Here is a 21,780-nt window from a genome sequence, read left to right as displayed (position 1 = left end):
GGACTGTGGGAGGAAACCCACTAGGCACAGGAAGAACATACAAACTCCATGCCTACAAACCCCAACGCGGAAACACTTATATTAGCTTTCAATTGGGACAAATGATTATAAACTGTTGAATATCTAATACAATTTACACTGGCAACATAGAGTATTGATTTTTTTTACCCTCCTAATCACGTGACTGACAGATGATTTACACTGCCTGCCATCACAAGATATTATTGTATTGAACCATGTATTTCTAAACTGAGAAAAGCTTAAAAGTATGGTATGGTTTTGCTTTTGCACAATTGTCAAGTCAGGGACCATCTATATTGCAGTCAGAGATGCAGAAGGTGTTTTGATCCTTTTGCTCTTCCACAACAGAATCACTGTTGCTGTCCTGTTTCTGCAACGATGCTGTTGGCTGGATTTCTACACTGACAAAACTGCTGCCACGAAAATTAACGAACAAATCATCTAAAAAAAAAAAAAAAAGAGAAGAAGAAAGTAATTTCAAAGCCAAATATTTATGGGACGATAGAGAGATGGATAGGTGGTTTCTAAATAACAAGCTGGTATATTCTTAAATATCATATCTTTACAAATATCCTCAAATATCATGATATTAGATTATATTTGTAAAAAGATAAATTTATTTTTTGTTTATTAAACATTAAGATTACAGTCCTGTATAGTTTTTTTTTAAACAATTGCATCTTAATTGCCATATTAGTCCACTAGAGGGCAGTATCTTATTTCCAAACACATCCTGCTTCAATTTTGTCCTTAATTTCATCAATTATACTATGAAGTTTATATGCCACTTTAACAGAATAGACATTTATCTGTAAATCCAAATAAACACATTGTTTATTTTTTTAATAAACTAAATTAGTTTTACTTAATAGATAACTATACAAATGATATATTATTTTTGTTTATAATGTCCTTTTCCTAGAAAGTCTAAATTTAACTAGATAAAAAATATAAACCTGCATTTTTTAAATGTTTAACTACAAACATGCCCGATGTCGTATAAATGAATAAAAGAAAAAAAACCCAAACAAACAGTGCGGTAAAATGAAGGCGTTCCCGCACGCGTACGGTGCAGCAAGCACAAGCCACGCCCATCAGCCCGCCCTCAGGTTAACTCACAGGGATGCCAGGTTTATATTAATAATGTTTAGTAATTTCTTATAGCATTTGAACTGTTGAGTGTCTGCGTTAGAGTTTTAAGTTTGAAGTTTTAGAAATTTGAGATTCCTTTGAAATAATTGTTTTATGATAAAGAAGATTAAAATCTATATTTGATTAAGAACTTTTGGAACACAAATATCTGGCAACCCTGTTGAACACGTTAGACTGGTCTGGACTCTTATGGACAGAGAAAGAGTGTGTGTGTGTGTGTGTGTGTGTGTGATTTCTGCGCACTGCGTTTTCAAAATATCAGCTCCACCTTTTCCATTCCTCTGTAGTGAGAGAGCCTGTTGATCTCATCACACACACACACACACACACCTGTGCAGCGTATCAGTGTATAGAGGCGGATCACTAGTGTGTGTGTGTGTGTGTTCTCATGGGAGACACAGAGGAGAAAACGCGCAGATTTATTTTACATGTTTGAATATTGTTCACTATAATCTTTTTTGTTTTTTAATTATTATTATTATTATTATTATTATTATTATTAAAAGGAACAATTTCTAGTGATCATTTAGTTTGTGGTTATATTAATACTTCACCATGGGGGATGTAGTTTCTACTCACCTGGACGAGGCAAAGCGACAGGCAGTTACAGGTAAGACTCACTCACACACACACACACACACACATATATATTGTTATATGGACTGTTATATATATATAGACTGTTTTTGCTTATAATGTCCAAATGTCATTTTCCTAGATAGTCCAAATTTAACTAGATTCAAAAATAAATCTGTATTTTTCTTAATATTTAACATAACATAACACAATGCACAATGAATACTATATATATATATATATATATATATATATATATATATATATATACTGTTTGTACATTATCAGTAGCTACATTTTCAATACCTCATTTCAATGGCAGCTGGAAGTGCTTGGGATATACTTGTATTAGGCAACAAGTGAACCGTTTTTTTCCTAAAGGATTTGCGTGACTTTGACAATCGCCAAATCGCGACGGCTAGACGACTGGGTTAGAGGAACTCCAAAACTCCAGCTTGTGTGGGATGTTCCCAGGCTTCAGTGGTCAGGACATAGCAAAAGTGCTCCAAGAAAGGAAAACCAGTAACCTGGCGACAGGGTCATGGGTGGCCAAGGATCACTGATGCACATGTGGAGTGACTCCCACCCTTGTAGTCTAGCTATTGTGGATAATTAGTTTTCAAATTATATAAAAATTGATAAAAAGGTTAAATTGATAAAAAGGTTAATGCTGGTTGTGATACACTGTGTTCTGACACCTTTCTATCACTGTTATGATGGCACAAGGTGGGACCTACTCAATATTAGGCAGATGATCATAATGTTATCGCTGATCTGTCTGGGTGTACAGTATGTGTTTTGGCGGCATGGTGGGTTAGTGGTTGGCGCTGTCATCTTGCACCTCCAGGGTGGAGGGTCCTAATAATCCTTAGAAAAACAAGAGGGCCCCCTAACGCACTACGACATGAGCACTTTCAGACATCAGTGCTATCATACAGTAGCAATGGCTATGACGTAATTGCCATGACGTTATCAGTGCTTGGACCCCCAACTCGTCATTTCCCACTATCAACAAAAGCTGTGTGACATTATCGATCCAGCTTTATTTATTATCGTTAATACAGTATGTATTGTTTTTATGTGTATACACACACACACACACACACACACACACACAAAATGCTCTTTCATTGTTTTTGTTAAGTGAGATTTATTCACTATATTCTACAACAATACTGGGGATTTCAAAACTATGAAATAACACTTATGGAATTAAGTTATTATGTAACAACAACAACAACAGTTGACATGGAGGTCAGCCTTTCTGAAATAGTCCTTGCAAGAACATAATGGTCGCGCATTTGTAAGAAAGTAAGTGCAAAATGTACCTCTGCTGCAGAGGAGAATTTCATTTAGAGTTACCAGCCTCTAAAAATCACCATCAACTGTTCAAAGAAGATTATTGAATATTTTGGACGCCTTCAGTATTGCTTTACAGTGTGGAAATAGAAATCAGGAACGACCATGGTGTTAGAAAGTGATCCCATACTTTTGACGGTAGTGTATATACAGAGTCAACAATAAAATGTATACACTTCAGGAAAAGTTATATTAATGGAAAAAGTTTGTAAAAAAAAAAAAAAAAAAAAGAGGTTGTATACATTTTTTTGCTAAAATTGTATATAGATATAATCTATAGCTTGACCTATTTTTAATTTTTTTTGCTTTGGTACTAATATTTACACCATCCACACATTCTAAGTTAGTTAAGTCTTTATTTGTCACATATACATTACAGCACAGTGAAATTCCCTCTTCGCATATCCTAATGTAACTGGGGTCGGACATGATACAGCGCCCCTGGAGCAGATAGGGTTAAGGGCCTTGCTCAAGGGCCCAACAGTGGCAACCTGGTGGAGCTGAGGATCGAACCGCCGACCTTCCGATCAGTAACTCGGTGCCATAACCCTCTGAGCCACGACTGCCCTATTGCCCCCCTTAATCCAGCTGTTGCTGCTCACTTTCTTGCTCATACACTTGTAAAGTTTTGTACTCATATACCTGTGTATTCTATCACACCTATGTATATAATAATTCCTAATAAAAGTTTTTTGCAGATGAATAAATGTAAAATCGGCTTCAACGTTTAAAACCTGGATGGTGTGAACAGATGGTGGTGTTTCGAATGACACAAAACATTAGTGATCCAAGCGTCAGGTTCTACGATTCGCTGCTGAAAACTGGAGAGTGTGAAATTCTTTTCTTATTCACTATTATTTAGTGACTTTTATTGTAAGAAATTCAATTTTACAAGTTCTTAAAATTCCAGAAGTCAGTGCAAATATGATTGCATTTATGGTCAGGATTAACATGTATGTATGTGGAGATGAGACTAAAAAGTATGAGGGTGAGTCAAGAATTATCCGCACTCTGGCTGTAGATTTCTTTCTTTTTTTTTTGTTGACATTTTTTGTATTTTGATGTAGCAGCTTAAACAACATTATTTATTTTTTAAATTATTTCCAAACAAATATAAGAAAAAACATTGTTTTCTGCCAATCATTTTTTAAAAACATAATACAAAGCTAAATGAACAAAATAAAAAAACTTCAAATAATATTATTAATAACAATCATCATTTGTACGAGTACGATTATTAAGTGTTTGTTCTTGGTCTATAAGGGAGACTATGGAAGAAAATCCGCTGGCTTTTGATGTGGAAAAGGCATACCGTGGAGATTACGACGTCATTTTTGATTCAGAAAGGCAAAATTAATTGTTTTATACCTCCACAAAGTCCGCCTGTAATGGCTTACTGGCTGTAGATTTCATTTTAATTAACTTTTAGAAAAGACTAAATTTTAGCCGAATACATAATTGTTTGACATATTTACCTTGCTTTTCAATACACTTTGTCTATCTGTCTTTGCTTTCATATCCCCTTATTAAAAATGTTTAAGGCTGAGCTGTGAGCCACAAATGAACCGCTGTTTTCACTTATTCATCAGAAGTGAATCTTCGTCCTCATAGGGCTGCTTTCAAACAGGTGAAAGTCAGATGGAGCAAGATCAGGACTATAAGGAGCTCCTCAAAACATAGTTTTTGCAGTGTGTAAAGAGTGTAGTTAGAAGCGTGCAGATGTGCATCGTCATGCAAGATCAGTCTTCTGCTCTTTAGCATCTCACTGTAACGAGCGTCCTTGATTGTTGAGCCTTTTTCCTGATAATGTCCGAGTACTGGCCCTTGAGAATCCCAGAAAATTGTAAGCAGTGATGAATTTTCCACCTGATGGTTGACTTTTGAATTTTTTCTCGGTCGGCGATTGAGGATGATTCCGTTCAATACTGTGCGTTAAATTTAGTTTTAAAGAAATTTATAATTTAAATAAAGAAAAATGAAAAAATCATAATTTTTGTCCAAATCAAGATTTACATCTTGTCTAACATCACCATTTCCTCAAACCTTCAACAGACTGTGGTTGAAGATTTGACATCATCTCTGCTGTACATATAGAAGTATGCACAAGATTTAAAGAAGGTTAGAGCATTGGTGGCTCAGTGGTAGGTTTCTCACCTGCCATGTGGAAGGCCCGAGTTCGATTGGTCTAATGGTGGGTCATAGCTCTGTCAGTGTTTATACTGTATAGACACCCAATGCCCAAACTCTGTGGATCCAGTGCCGTCCTTAGCCAGGATAAAATGGCAGGGGTGCGTCAGGTAGGGTATCCCTTGTAAAAACAAGTTGTTGTGCGGATTGGATGGTCAGCTGGGCGTCCGAGATGGGAGCAGCCTGGAGAAGTTTGAAGAACTTCAAGCTTGAAGAAAGCTCATAATACAAGGGACATCCCAGAACCACTCAAATCTGGGATATACTATTATTGCATTAGTGCATTATTGCATCATACTGGAGCCATAATCGTCTAAAACGCTGGCCTCCCAGGAACTGCTTTTTTAATGGACAAATATGTGGAAATGGCTTGCATCAAGGTCAGGACTGTACGGGGGATGTGGCAACAACTCCCAGCCGAATATGTGTATAGGACATTGAGTTCCTGTAATGTGTAATGGTGTTGTTGAACGATTGTGTTCCCACAGACAGATGCGTCTCTTCTGTATGTTGGCATTGAAGTTATCTGTCGATTTTTAAGGATCAGGCGTTCTACTCACTAAACGTTCAATGGATCGACTGTAGTGGGCTTCGAGCCACCTCTGCCGTGGTCGTCATTTACGGACGTCCAGCCTTCTTCTAAAGGTTTGCGCCATTCAGATGTCTCAAGATGCGTCATATCAGATATCAGAGATGTGTCAAATCCCAGTTTGACTTGAACATCCTCCATATAATTGTATTGTGTTTGAGTTGTGTGTTCAGTAGATCTTAGTGATGGATCTTGATCAGATCATGAATCCTGATCTTAAACTGATGTTTCCTGTTTTGCTGCCATTGTTTGGTTGTCCAGTTAAATCAATTCTGATGTTCCTCTAACGGATCACCTTTATCCTACGATGACATTTTTCTATGCTAATGCGAGAGTTTTTATTAATGGACACAGTTGGATGCACATTAGGTTACAGGGCTATTTAAGGACAGGAAATTCCAACCAGGACATGCAGGCAACCCACATAAACCGAACTCATCAGAGCAGCATGCCTATAGACCGAGAGTAAGAGCTAGCAGGTATGAACATGTCCCTGAAGTTAGACGTAAACAATCTCTCTTGTTTTCTCAAATCAGTGCTGCACCACCAGGTTGGGACAATAAATCATATTTTTTTTACACGAATGATACTTGTAGCCCTCATAGTCGTTATCTAGCGCTATCTCAGTCATGTTCGCGTTGCTACATTACACAGCCGTGATGCTCGCCAAATCCGTGTGTGTGAGAGCAGATGAGTGAAATTGTGCTGACTGACTCAGGATGCAGGTATGAGGGAGACGAGGTTGGTCATCCCTTTCTCCCGGGGATTTAATGAAGCATGAGGGAGCACACATGTTGGAGGGTCGGTGTTTTATTATTAAAGCGCGTCCCCCAGAGAGGTAATGATGCAGTGGGAAGTTGAATTAACACACCCCACACAACAAACATCAATATCTAGGGAGGTGGACTGGTGAGTAATTTGGTTTGTACTGTAGACTTTTTACAGCACACAAGCAGTTCTGACCTGAGGAGGCCAGAAAGGTAGACAGGTGGATCGTAAAGTATAGAAACTTTAAATGCCGTGTTTTCTCCAATGATGGCACGTTGGTTTTTTTAGTGGTTAGCTCTGTGGCCTTGCTCCTTGGTGGCTTAGTGGGTTTCCTCAGGGTACTTCGGTTTCCTTCCACAGGCCAAAGACATGTGGATTAGGTAAATTGGCGCTCCCAGTGTACTTATTTTATGTGTGTAGTGATTGAGGATTGGCACCCTGACCATGGTGTATCCCACCTCGTGCCCTAAGTTTCCTGGGATAGGCTCCGGGCCTCTGCACATGATGATATAATGAAGAGTGATGCTACCCTGATACAATACCTGTGTGCGGTTTATTCCACTGGATCAGAACCATGTGTGTACTGGATTTAATACTCTATTGTATAGGTTTGTTGGCTGTAAGAGAAGCACTGGACAACAATAATAATAATTACTACTAGGTTCGACTGTCTATTTGTAACTTCTATAATACAGTGTGTGTGTGTGTGTGTGTGCCTGTGTGTTTTTGTGTGGGTCAAATCCGACATATAATGTTTCGAGTCGTTCGTATCACACGTATTCTGTAACTCAAAACCTGTTACCTAAAATACAAAACAATCAAATTAAACACCATAGAAGGCAATGGAGTATGGTACTAAAAGGATAAAGGATGTTACTACTGTTCTCCCTTCCTCTGCTAACAGTTTATTCCTTCCTGCTTTTGAACTCCCACAGAAACATACACACCAGCCGAACTGTCCCACCTTTTAGCAAAGCATAACTTTCTCTCATCATGATTTGCCTCTGAGCAACATCCAGACTGGGCTTTTTCTTTTTCTACTAGTTAGCACTGTCGCCTTGCACCTCCAGGGTCAGGGTTCGGTTCTCACCTCAGCTTTCTGTGCATGGAGTTTGTATGTTCTGCATGTGCTTGGCGGATTTCCTCCGGTACTCGGACAGTCTGAAGACATGCAGCTTAGACTAACTGCCGTTCCCAAATTGCCCGGAGAGTGGATGTGTGTGTGTGTGTGTGTGTGTGTGTGCCCTGCGATGGATTGGTACCCTGTCCAGGGTGTACCCCGCCTCATGCCGTCCGTTTCCAGGCCCCTCTCGACCCTGTATACAGGATAAAGCGGTATAGAGGATGAGTGTGTGAGTGCTTGGAGCATGTAAATATTAGTTTATTACTCCCTTCGGGCATTACTTTGACACAAACCTGTTTCCTGATCCGGTGTGTGTGGGGGTGTATTCGAGTCACGTTGGTTTATAATCCCAGTCATTACTGAAAGATTGTTCTGAAGATAATCAAAGCGTATTTACACTCCTCAAAGAATCCATGCTCGTCCTTGTTAAGCTGGTAAAGCAAGGATATGACGTGCATTTGCTTACCGGAGTGAATACTGTAACTGCCAAGGAAATTTCATGACGCAATGCTGAAGTGGCCTTCATCTCCGTGTTTTGCTCTGTTCTTCCTTCCTTCCTTCCTGGGTGTGTAGCTTAGTCATCTCTTTGATGAATTATTTCAACTTAACGTCATCGCTATCGGGATATACAGACAAAAGTTTGGACACACCACCTGATTTCATGGTCTTTGCTTTTTTTTTCGTTTCTTTCTACATTGTAAGATAATGCTGAAGGCATCCAAAATATGCAGTATTCTCCTTTGAGGAGTCTATTCAGATACAGATTCCGATGTGTTATTTCTAAGTTTAAAAAAAAAAAATCCAGTTTTGGTTTAGAATGCAGAAAATAAATCCAAAATCGTGTCCAAACTTTTGATTGGTACTGTATTTAATAATATATTTAAAATATAGCTTCCAGGGTTGGTGCACACACATGACTGTAATGCATGCGTGACTGACTCTCCATGGTTCTTCCTTCTCGCTTGGTATACGATCTGTGTGCGCAGACAAAACAGACGATTTGCGTCTAAGGGATCAAAGGTTTTATTTTGTCTACTTCTTCAAAAATACAAGTAAATTACTATATCCTAAAAAGATCACAAAGAGATGTAGTGGGTTTTATATTATTCACCTACGACATGTACACCTGATCAAAAACTCCCAACTTGTTCTTTGTTCTTAATCAGCATGCTGAAAGATGTGTGTGTGTGTGTGTGTGTGTGTGTGTTCCAGATCATACCAGAAGGGTGATGACGGAGTTCAGGAAGGTGTATGAACAGCAATATGCAGTGGCAGTTTTTAACAGCGTACGGTTCGAGATTGAGGGAGGAGGGAACGTACAGTCCCAGCTTTTACGCCGCAAGGTAACGTCCCCATCTGATGTTTCACCCTTTTTCGGATTCTTTGGAGAAACTTTTTACATGGCGTTTTATATCTGATAAACATATTCCTTGTAGGTTTCATTGACGTAACTAATAACAACACAGTTTTGAAAGGGGTTAAAATTCCCTTTATTTCTTTATATGATCCCCTATAACACTAATACACTTACCCCAGAGTTTCACTAGTGCTTGGATACCATCAAAGGGTTCTCAGTACTTTAGACCCATGATCAGACTGCTTGCTTCATGTCTGAAACACTAGCCCCCCAGGAACTCTTTTAAAGGCCCAAACATGTGGAAATAGCTTGGAGTGAGGTCAGGACTAAACCTCCCAGGATCAGGCGTTCCACTTGCCGAATGCTCACAAGAACGCCTTCAGTGGGCTCTGAGCCACCTCGGCTGGGATCCTCATTCCCAGACATACGGCCTTCTTTAAAATGTTTGCTCCTTACATGTTTCACTGTGGCTAAGAGTCTCATCACCGTACTGTGCGAAAGGTGTAAATGTCAATTGGTTTTACACGTTCATTCACCAGACATTTCATCACAAGTCCCGGTTTGACTTGAACGTGACATGTTTGACGTGTACATACTGTATGTATTTTAAAATATATATATTATTAATACTTATGTACAGACTATGTGTTTATATCACTGTGTAAGAAAGTACAGCCCTAACACGGATGTGTGAACAAATAGTCAGAGTGGAGTAATAGCCGATACTAACCCTATGTCGATCTATATAAATTTTTTTTAAATGTATGAAATTGTATTTATTACCCGTGCAATCTGGCTAAAAAGATGAAATTCTCTGGTTTCCTCCTGCAGTTTAAAGACATGTAGATTATGTTAATTGGCATTACCAAATTGTGTGCATGTGTGTTTGTGCCCTGCGATGGATTGTACCCCAAGTCTCCTGGGATAGGCTCCAGGCCCCCCGTGACCCTGTATGATATAAACACATAGTCTGTGATAAAGCGGTACAGATGATGATGATGATGATGATGATTAAGAATATGGCCAGTGGACACCATCTTCATTGGTTGCTAGGTCATTAGAGCCATTTATCAAAGTGTTACTGTTTGTTTGTTTTTTTTCGCCCTTATAAAAAATGACCCTTTAACTACCCCATGGCTCTGTGGTCTTTTATTGTTGGTCAGCTAGTGGATGGGAAAGTGGAATTGATTATTGATGATTTAAATGGCCTTATGAAACATTACTCATACAGATGTAGACACATAGTCTACCCATCACCATAAGCCTATAAGCCTTTAGTTTGCTCAAGTGTGATGATCTAAAGCCTGAGTTATATATCCAGTGATATAGGAAGTCTGTTAAATTGATTAACAATTAGTTAAGTAATTGTTGGCCATTGATTGGTTTCATCTCTGTGTATGAATCACAGAATCAGCACAATGTCAGACCTATGGGTGTGTGTGTGGTTTATTCCTGAATATAAGAATATAAGAATGTCCTGAAAGCTTTTTTTTTTACAGTACCTTTATAGTATATTTTTATAGTATAAAGGCATTTATTTCCAGAGCTAAAAAAGTATGGAAATTTATATTTCATGTTCCAATTTTAGTTGTTGTTGTTGTTGTTGGTCTTTCGGCTGCTCCCGGCCAGGGGTCGCCACAGCAGAATACCCAGTCCGCACAACAACTTGGCACAGGTTTTTTACGCCGGATGCCCTTCCTGACGCAACCCTCACATTTTTATCAGGGCTTGGGACCGGCACTGCATCCAGTGGCTGGGGTTTGGGCACTGGCTGGGAATCGAACCCGGGCCTTCCGCATGGCTGGCAAAACACCTACCACTGAGCCACCAGTGCCCTTCATGTTCCAATTTTAGTGATGTTTAAAAAACCTGGAAAAAGCTTCCTTTGCAATTTATTCCAGCCGTGATATCTATACATTGGGGTCTGTAAATGCTTTTTTTCAGTGATGAAAAGAAAATTCCATGGTCCATTTAGAATCAGTATAATATATAATTCCAGCATAAAAAAATTACCATCATATTTATTGGTGCCAGAATTTAGTTCCTCGGCTTTTCATCCAAACCAAACCAGTATTAAATGTGCAATACTGTAAGTATACATTCAGTTTGTGCTCTCGTCCTGCGTTCATCATTTAAGTTCATAGATCTGAACACCAGACATAACAAAAGCCCACGGAAATTGTACACGGCATACAGTACCATCTGTATATCAGGCCAGGTGCCAATTTCTTATTATACATCACCGTGCAGGAAAATGAACACAAAACAAGACTTCAGCTATTTTGGTCTTCAGCGTCTTCAGAGCTTTACATTTATTTCAAATTGACATGACGGAAAAGTTAATTATTCTATATTTTTTTCAGGATGCACTTCAGAATAAGTCGATCTTTTCTGGAGACCTGTTTCAGTACTTGGATGAGAATAAGAAATGGAGGAACCGCTTTATATATGTGTCCGACTCTTACAACATCAACTTCTATGACAGCAGACTGGTGAGGAATAATCTTAATCTTCTAAATCAAATCATATTAACATGAAATAAATTAATTAATTTAGGTAGTTATGGTTCCCAGAGGTGGCTTGATCTGATATTATCGTCATGTCACAGCTTATGTGCTTTCAAACGATGACTTTTTTTTAATCTGTTTTTTCTTTGTAATTGCTTAGAAGTCAATTTTAAAATGTCTTTGATCTTTGATAGCGCTTCATGCCGATGACGTTGCATTAGATTATTATTATTATAATTTTCCTCCCCAGGCCTATGAGAGAGACCTGCAACCCAAAGGAAGCATTAATTGTGCTGGATACAAAGTCTTGACTTCCATGGATGAGTACCTGGACCTGATGAACAGCTGCCTTCCTGGTGAGGAGATTCAGGATAAGGACATTTTGATATGAAGTGTATAAATCTCGTACCACTTTTAACTCCAGGTTGTGTTTGTCCTGGTAGTGTTTTGATGACGATACTGGAATCACAGTTTTTTTTTAATATTCATATATCCAAAGTGACTTGCTGTACAATGGAGACTGGACATTATGGTGCGCGCTTTCTCCACTGTGCCACCACGTCCCCTTCAACTTAATATGTTGTATATTCTGCTTGGATCTTTTAGACCCGAGGGTGAAGCAGGAAAGTTCCCTGTTTCTGAAATGTGCCACCAGCTTTCTGCTGATCTTGTGGCACCCCTACGCCCGGCATCACTACTTCACAGTGAGGACTGAGAAAGAGCAGAAGAAGTGGCTTGCCGTTTTCCAGGACTGCATCAGGCATTCCAACAATGGTAAATTACTTTAGGAACACACACACTTGGATAGTAGGTTGTTGTTACTGGTAGTCTTTCTACCATTTGATACACACACAACTTGGCACTGATTTTACGCTGGATTTTCCTGATGCAACCCTCACATTTTATCCGGGCTTGGGACCAGCACTGCATCCAGTGGCTGGGGTTTGGGCGTTGGGTGGGAATTGAACCCCGGCCTTTCACATGGCAGACAATAAACCTTTCATTGAGCCACCAATGCCCATTACACTTGGACAGTAGGTGCGACCCGAATATTAAACTAATGGCAATAATAGCTCGATTGGATCATGCAAACACAGAGGAGTCTAACGCGATTCAGCCCAACTGAATTAATTTTTCAATCAGAATGATAGAGGTGGTGTAAATCTTGTACCATATGTGAGGGTAACTTTAGATGATCTGACGAGTCTCCAGAAATTCATTTATTGCTTCCTGATTGTTAAACTCAGTGAGACCAACTTTCTCTTCCTCAGTCTGTACACCCGAATTTCCTCCTGGAGAAAGGGGCACAGATTGGCGCCTACTGTACTTCCCACTCAATAAAGCATCCAACCAATCACAAAAGAGCCTGAAGTCTTGTAACCAATCATAACACAGAAGGCGGGGTTTATCGGAAAGGATGGAAAACCTAACCTAACTTTAAAGTTGAGGAAAAAAACAACCTGCTATTGATTGCTTGCGTCTTCATGTATCTTGAGCATGGATGCATCAATAGCAGTTCTTTTAAACTTCCTAAGGCCTTGTTCACACGGGCGGTAAATTTTTGGACGTCTAGACGTCTGAACGTCCTAGACGTTTATGTTGCGTTTTGTAGTGGCGCTTGATTGACTTCTACACCGGCGTTTGTTTGTCTCTGTCTAACGCCAGCCTGCAGCCCAGATTGTAGTTTGTGTGTTAACCTGTGGGGGCAGTGTGTCGGGAACTGGATATGAAAGCCCGTCGCTACCGGGTTCACTCTCTAACTGCACAACGTCGGATTAAAGGAAGTTTTTTTGTGGTATATGAAGAAATGCAAAAATTTCCGCGTACGTTTTTCAACAATAATTTTTTTTATTTTGCCCTTTTCCGCATTTCCCTATGTATAGCATGTAGGATTATGGGATATATCCAGTCCCCCGAAGCGTAAAATGAACGCGAAGAAAACGCACTAGAAGCGGTTTTCTTGCGTTCGTTGGGTTTCAAACGCCAGTGTTCCGTGTGAACACTCTCATTGACTCCTATGTGTAGAAAACACTCGCCGCTTGATCCGCGCTCACCGGACGCTACGTACGCAAGAAAAACGCTTGATTCTTTTTTATTTTTCAATTTTCTCCCCTAATTTAGTCGTGGCCAATTCCTCCCCGTCACTAAGGGGGCTCCCACATTAAGGCTACTACTACCATTCAGCTGGGAGGGCGAAGACTATCACTTGTTTCCTCCGAACCGCGTGACGTCATCTTTTCGAACTGCTCGCTCACGCACCGTTAGGGGCGGAGTAACACACTCGGGGGAAAGCTCTAGCCGCTCCTTCCGCGTGTGCGAGCTCACACACGCCCCTGATTGGCTGTAGAGCCGTGATTAATGTGGGAGCGCAAGTACCTCTCATCCCTCCCCCCTGAGAGAGCTCGGCCAATCAGCTCTCTCTGTGCCTCAGGCTGTGAGAGGAAAACAGCATTCGGGTTCGAACCAGCGATCTCCGGATGATAGGGCGAGCGCTTTACCACTGCGCCACAAACGCTTGATTTTAACGCCCGTGTGAACAAGGCCTAAGTGTTAAGCAGTCTGGGGACATACTTAAGAAATACATAGCACATACTGTACAGTATGTGTTCATTTCCTTGCCTAGATGATGGCACAAATGACACTCCAAGGTGAAAACAGGGTCAGTAGACTACATTCAGCGTGCCTATACTGTGACTAGCTGCAGCGGCTTCTTATTTCATCCCCACCCTCACAGTCCTGTCTTTTTGCTTTCCTCCTCATTGTAATCGTTTACTTGGTCTTGTCCTTTAGATTCCTCCAGCACGTCTCCTTAAAGCTCTACTCTTATCAGCCATTATTGTCACGACTACACCCTCGCTAATCATCTCTCTCCGGCATCGCTGCCATTGTTCGGAACATAAAGCTGGGCGTGTGTGCGTACACGCGTGGTGTATGTGTGTGCGTGTTTGTGTCACTGCATGAAAGCATGAATTCCTTTAATGCGATTCAAACCGTGACAGAGTGTGAGAAAGCTCAAAGGAATTCGTTTCGGGTGAATCGCACATGGTGACAACTATAACAGGTTCTCTTTAACAGTGTATCAGTGCTTCTGTACATGGCTCTATATTAACATGATCAGGGGTCGTGTATAGGTATGCAAAAAAATGTATAAAATATACAGTACATGGCTCCAATGTCTTTCTCCTGCATCGCCGTAAAGCAAAAGTTGTTACTGAAATATATTAAATGTTGCTATTAATACAGGTGTAAATCTTGTTTTTTTCGTGCTGTCGTGTGTTTTTAATGCCTTTCTTAACAACAACATTTTTCTCTGTAATTCTTCACTGACATCGAGAATTCCTCCGAACAGACACACCTTTTTGTTTTGTTTGGTATCTGTGTGGTCTTTAGTTACAGGCTACTTCTTAAGTACTCCTTATGTTAGGTACTACTCAGGACCAGAATGAAAGGGAAGATTTATTCCCTGAGCTATATTCAAAACCAGGGCTTGCACGAGCATTTAAACTAAATCATACAGCAGCACCTGCTGTACCCATCGTTTTGACATATTTGAAGGAATTTGAGCTTGTCTAGACATGTAATCATATGGACTTTATGCAAATTACTCTCTGTTGCGTAGCGTTGGGAAATACTATTTAATAAAATTAGAAACGCTTCAACTTCTCCATGCTCGTTCTCTTTGGATTATAACTCAGCATGACTGCCCGAGAAAAAAAAAAACTACTTTACATGGTTTCTTGAACTCGATGTGATCTGCTGCTGTTATAGCCCATCCGTCTCAGGATCCAGATCCTGATTTATGCATTCAGAGACGCCTGTTTGCTCACCATCTTTGCAGAAAGTGGTTATTTATATGTAAGTAATTGTAGACTAATTTATGTTGGGTTGCTCCTATTGAGGGGTCGCTACAGCGGACCATTTGATCCACACACAACTGGCACAGGTTATACACCGGATGAGCTTCCTGATGCAATCTCCCATTTTATCCAGGCTTGGGACCGGCACTGCATGCAGTGGCTGGGGTTCGAACATTGGGTGGGAATCAAACCCGCGCCTTCTGCATGGGCGGTGAGAAACCTACAGTACCACTGAGCCACCAATGCCCTAACTGTAGACTAATATACAGTATAACGCTCCAAAAATATAAGTGAACACTTAGTCCGAGTTTGACTTGAACACCCCTTGGATGTACAGTATGTTCAAATCAAACTGGGACTTAGTGTCACTTTTAACCTTTTTTTTTCTTTTTTAAAGCAGCATATAGTAACTTATGTGGCATTTTGTTAGTAGTCCTGGTTTGACTTGAACATCCCTTGGATGTATACGGTATATGAGGGATGTTCAAATCAAACTGGGACTATATGTAATATTCAAGCATTTTTTTTAAAAGCAGTTTGTAACTTAATATATTATTGTTTACACAACATCAAATAATGTTGTTCTTTCGGCTGCTTTCATCAAGGGGTTGCCACAGCGGACCATCTGATCCGCACACACAACTTGGCACGGTTTTTATGCCCGATGTCCTTCCGCCAATGCCATGTTTGCACACCATAAAATACAAAACTTCATTTTTTCTTATTTAGTATTTGCTCTTTTTAATTATGCAATACTTCTCCTGGGATCTTGATCTTGCACTCCTTCATGCACACCTCTAGGACACAATGAAAGACTTTCTGTCACAGGACTTACGCAGTAATTAAGGCTTGAACACTACCCACACATTTGCTGTAATTTAGACCCGGGTTCTCTCCAAGCCTAGTGTTAGAACTCCTACACATCCTTCCTTATTGTTCTCTTTTTTTTTTTCTAAAATCTAGTGTTTAACTTTCTCCCTTGGTCCACTATCTTTTTTTCCTCATCGTGGCTATTTAAAGAAGCCTAGATTTCTTTCTTGACTAATATTCCTGTCTTAAAAGCTGTGCACCATCTACGGGGTACACATTCTGAATGTCTCATGAGATCACAGATATTGGAGCACAAAGCTCTGAGATGGCTCTGTTCCTCACTCTGAACAGCAATACACTGAAAGTAGTAAGTAAGTAATTAAGTAAACCTTTTAACTGTATAATAAAAATGGCAAAACTAAGGAAAAAATGTTTGGGCGTAAGAAAATCTGCTCGTGTGTCTTCTCAAGTGATTTTGTTTTTCCATATTCAAAACCAAAAAACTCTTTGATTTTAGAGATCCCTAATTAAGACAACATTACAGAAATATATACTTTTTTTTAACAGTTGATTGATGTTCTTGGATTTCTGTTTCATTGTATACTGAAAAACAAATGGGGGGGGGGGGGGGATAATACCTATAGTGCAAAATTCACCTTTTAGCTGGTTCCTCAGTGGGTGTGTACACACACAAAAATGTCAGAGGCAAAAAGAAAAACATTCCCTGGTTTGGCATAGACTTTTTTCTTCTTCTGCTTTGGATTAGCTGGGGTTTAAACAAGTTCATTAGATCCACCCCTCCCCCCCACCCACATGTGACCTCACATAAGAGTATACTCTTCCACTCTTCCAGTAGGCAGATTTCCAAGCTTTTTGGAGTAGTGAACCAGACGGAGGTTGAGGAATAAAAAAAAAAAAGTGGGGTATTTCCGCTGGTGAATTACCACACAAACACACACACACACCCGAGACGGGGGTTATTATGGGTAATAGCAGGTTTGTGGTAGAACTAAATAGAAATACATATATTTGCCAACCAATTTTCTCAAAGTAATATGGAGATTATTTAAAATATTGCACATAAAAGGACTAACATACTAATAATATTAATAGTCTTGCTTTCTGGCCTTGCGTACATAAATAAATGCAACTTTGAAAACTTTCTAATAGGGAAAAAAAAAACTTGTGAGCCTTAAAGCAATCGACTGAAACAATTGATCATGATAACCTTTGCTTCTATTTTTTATTCACTTTTTTTTTTTTTTTACTCTTTCTTTTGCTGTCTTTGACTGTCTAACTCCTAAATCACATTAGACAGTTTAACCTGGCACCAACAACTTTCTCTTGTAAACCTTCCCAACATGCACCATGCCCAAACCGTGCCGGTGCACATCTGTTTCCTCACAGCTGGGGTTTCACAGCTGACTCGACAACCATTTCTATCATTTCGGATCTGCTTTCGAAACAGTCAGATAGTCATGTGTTGTTTGTTTTGTGTGTGTGAGTCTGTGTGTGGGACACTAGCTGTGTGGTATTTACTGTTCAGTGAAAGTAGTAATCAGACTTATTCCCCATCACTGAGTGTTACTTATTGCAGCGGTAAAATAACTATGTACTGCTAAACCTGGCATTATGAGGCGAGACTGTATACAGCTCCTGCTTTTTTATTGTTGATGGTAAAAGCTTAGGGCTATGTTGCTCATCTTTAATTTAAAAAGCTTTTGTATGAGACAGAGCGGGGGATAAAGAGTGCAGGGCGGATGACACGAGGCCAACTGACTGCTTGATAAAGAGAGCAGAGAATTTTATCATCATGCAAAGCAGGGGTTTAACAGGCTGCGTGGTTCACTGTGTGTCTGATGGGAAGTTGATTCTGAAAATGGATTAGCATACAAGTTGGTATGGCACTGGTATACATTTTACAAGTATATACTGGTATAAAGCAATATCATTTAAGCTTGGAATGGAATGATTTCTAAGTCTTTGCTGTACAGAATTGTGCAAAAGTCTTGAGCCACCCCCTTATTTTTTCATATTTTCCTTCCAAAGAGCCAGACGTTCTTCTATTTTTAATATAGTTTTTAGGAATAGTTCTCCAGGCTTCCTAAAGGACGTCTCTGGCTCTCCTTTTTGGCAAGTTCTTGCTTCCTATTTTCAGCCCAGACCCTGTACAGTACCTGACCTGTTTCCTTCCACAGTCCAAAGACATGCAGATTAGGCGATTTAAAATTGCCCATAGTATGTGAATATGTGTGTGCCCTGCAATGGATTGGCACCCTGTCCAGGGTGTACCCCACCTTGTGCCCTAAGTCTCCTCGGATAGGCTTCCCCGTGACTCTAAATACAAAGGAGCAAGGATAAAGTGGTAAACATGATGAATGAGCAATGAAGACATGGTTGAAGGGGGACTCAAGACATTTACACAGTACTGTATACCTCATGGTTTGGACATGTTCAGAGGAGAGATTGTGAGCATGCTGGGTTTAAACTGGCAGGCTAGAGGTCTAGAGGAAGACCAAAGAGGAGATTTATGGATGCAGTGAGAGAGGACATGAAATTAGTTGGTGTGAGAGAAGCGGATAGGGTTAGATGGAGGCAGATGATTGGCTGTGGCGACCCCTGAAAGGGAAGAAGAAAGCTTCATACAAAACATCCTATAGAATGGGCATTTCCGTCTCTTCACTTTGGTTCCTTTATGACTTCAGAAGGGATTCTTGGGCTTGCTTCTTTGTAAAGACTTGCTTTGTCAGATGTTGCTTTGTTAGTCGCTCCTACTTGTTAGTATCTGGTCACTTCTAACACGGTGATGTTGAATGCTTGATTCTGATTAGTCAGAAGATGGATATAATGGTGGCTTTCTGTAATATGTACTGTATGGCTCTGACAACACTCTCTCACTCCCTCACTCATTTGGAATACCACTATCCTGGCAGGCCTGGAGCCGATCCCAGGGGACGTGGGGCAGTAAGTAGGGTACACCCTGGTTGCGTGCCAGTCCATTACAGGGCACAAGCATGGACACACTCACACACTCATTTACTCACGGGAAATTTGGAAACACCAGTTAGCCTTATCTGTTGTTTTTGGACTGTAGGGGAAACCCATTAAGCATGGGGAGAACATGCAATCTCCTCTAACAATAGTGCTGTCTGTATCAAATCTGTATAAAGTGCTCGTTTAGTAACTGATGTGCAATAGTTTCTATAGTAACCGCTCATTTATATAAGGATATTTATGTTTCACCTGTCACATACTGAACACTAAAAGGTTAAGCGTCAGTACAAGAGAGTCTTTGGGACAAAGGACATTGTGCTTTCTAGTTTCCTGGTAACATGACCAGCTGCAGGTTCTTGTCTTATTGAGAACTCTCAAGAGAATGAGACAGAGAGAGAGTCTAGATGTTTGTAGCTGGTATAAATGGTTGAAAGTATGAATCATAAATCTCTAAATTGATTATTTTTTCCTATCACAATATGGCTCGTCTGTTTTTTTTTATTTTTATTCTATACTATATTAAAGTATCTGCATTGCATTATCAGTTATTAATGTAATTCATCATTAAATGTTGCTTTATAATGTACTGTATATTTTTCAACACCTTTCCCTCAATTCCACTATTTTTGGCCAAGCGTAATGGCTCAGTGACGCACATTTTAACTCCATGCTTCATTTTGTGACACTATTGTATCGGCGTGTCGCAGTAGCAACCAGCCGGGTCGGTTCCTGGTAAGCCGTCGCTCCAGTCACGCCCAATAATAGCCTTGTGGCGCGCAGGCCCCTTTAAGAGTGGCTCGACTGTCGCCGTTTAATTTCTGTTTGAAAGAATTTTGCCATGTTAGTCATGTTCCAGATTCCTGATCTCATACGTCATGTTAGTCATCCAGAACACATTCTTTTGACTGAGACGTAAGTAACAGTGACAGCACAGAGGTGTGAATAGTCCAGGTTGTACCTGGAAGCGTTATTTAAGGGATGGTGACTCTCCGAAAGTTGAAAAGTCTTCCCATGCTCTGAGATGCATCTGTATAGTTTAGCAGTGTTAGTAATTCTGTGGTTTTTTGTTGTTGTTGTTTTTTTTTTTTTTTTATGTAGTCACATTATTCGCATCGTTCTGATTCTTTTTCAACTACAAGTTTTCATTAAATGGACACACCTTGTGTTTTTGCCGTGTGTGTGTGTGTGTGTGTGTGTACAGTATACTGTATATGTGTGTGTCTTTTGTTCTAAACCAGGAAGTAATGCTTCTTTAATACTTTCTTTAACTACTGCTTATGTTCTGTATAGAATGCCTAAAAGAAAGGTTGGATTAATCCACAGAGCTTTAGTCGATTTAAAGAACAATTTTGTTCAGGATGTGGAAGTAGCAGCGCATAACACAGAGGATTATGGGTATGGAGCCATAGGTCTTTACAGGTATCATACAGAAAGATCCATTTCATGAGATACAGGATACTAATAGACCATCTGCCTCTGAAGTGTCTGACCGAGATAAACTGTAAGATGTACATTTCCATGGCCTTAGTGGAAGTTAATCAGTGAGTGTAGTGAGTGTCATCTTTGCCTGGTAAATCAGCCTGCTCACCTCAATAAAAAAAGAACCAATTCCCATTAGTCCATTTCTCCTTCACAAGTTTATCTGGTCAGCTCTCGCATTACCCTGTGTCTATATGTCTATATCCATCCATCCATCTATCTATTCTTTATTTCTCTGTCTATCCATTTATTTATTTATCATTATCCGTTTATTTATCTACCCACCCGTCTGTCTGTCTGTCTGTCTGTCTGTCTGTCTGTCCGTCTATCTATCTATCTATCTATCTATCTATCTATCTATCTTTCCATCCATCCATCCGTCTATCTATCTATCTATCTATCTATCTATCTATCTATCTATCCATCCATCCATCCATCCACCCATCCATCTATCCGTCCATCCATCGGTCTATCTGTCCATTTATCTATCTATCCGTCCATCCATCCATCCATCCATCCATCCATCCATCCATCCATCCATCGGTCTATCTTTCCATCCATCCATCCATCCACCGGTCTATCTATCTATCTATCTATCTATCTATCTATCTATCCGTCCATCCATCCATCCATCTATCTGTCCATCCATCGGTCTATCTGTCCATCTATCTATCTATCCGTCCATCCGTCCATCCATCCATCCATCCATCCATCCATCAGTCTATCTTTCCATCCATCCATCCATCCATCCACCGGTCTGTCTATCTATCTATCTATCTATCTATCTATCTGTCTGTCTGTCTATTTATCCATCCATCTATCCATCTATCCATGTATCTATCTATCTATCTATCTATCTATCTATCTATCTATCTATCTATCTATCTATCTGTCTGTCTGTCTGTCTATTTATCCATCCATCTATCCATCTATCCATGTATCTATCTATCTATCTATCTATCTATCTATCTATCTATCTATCTGTCTGTCTGTCTGTCTGT

The 21,780-nt window shown here is 39.9% G+C and overlaps 1 protein-coding gene across 1 annotated transcript in view; it reads left to right on the top strand.

Moving 5' to 3' along the window:
• Positions 1-1,398: 1,398 nt before the first annotated feature.
• Positions 1,399-21,780, top strand: part of niban2a (niban apoptosis regulator 2a) — a 39,289-nt gene continuing 18,907 nt past the window's right edge. Inside the window, exons 1-5 of the mRNA XM_053479272.1 lie at positions 1,399-1,783; positions 8,988-9,118; positions 11,496-11,624; positions 11,890-11,995; positions 12,246-12,413. Of these exons, the coding sequence (XP_053335247.1) occupies positions 1,729-1,783; positions 8,988-9,118; positions 11,496-11,624; positions 11,890-11,995; positions 12,246-12,413 (589 nt within the window). The 5' untranslated portion in view covers positions 1,399-1,728. The remainder of the gene's footprint in view (positions 1,784-8,987; positions 9,119-11,495; positions 11,625-11,889; positions 11,996-12,245; positions 12,414-21,780) is intronic.

This window comes from Clarias gariepinus, chromosome 19 (genome assembly GCF_024256425.1).
Source record: "Clarias gariepinus isolate MV-2021 ecotype Netherlands chromosome 19, CGAR_prim_01v2, whole genome shotgun sequence".
Classification (NCBI taxonomy): domain Eukaryota; kingdom Metazoa; phylum Chordata; class Actinopteri; order Siluriformes; family Clariidae; genus Clarias; species Clarias gariepinus.
Note: the sequence above shows the minus strand (reverse complement) of the source record. Positions and strands in the feature narration are given on the sequence as shown.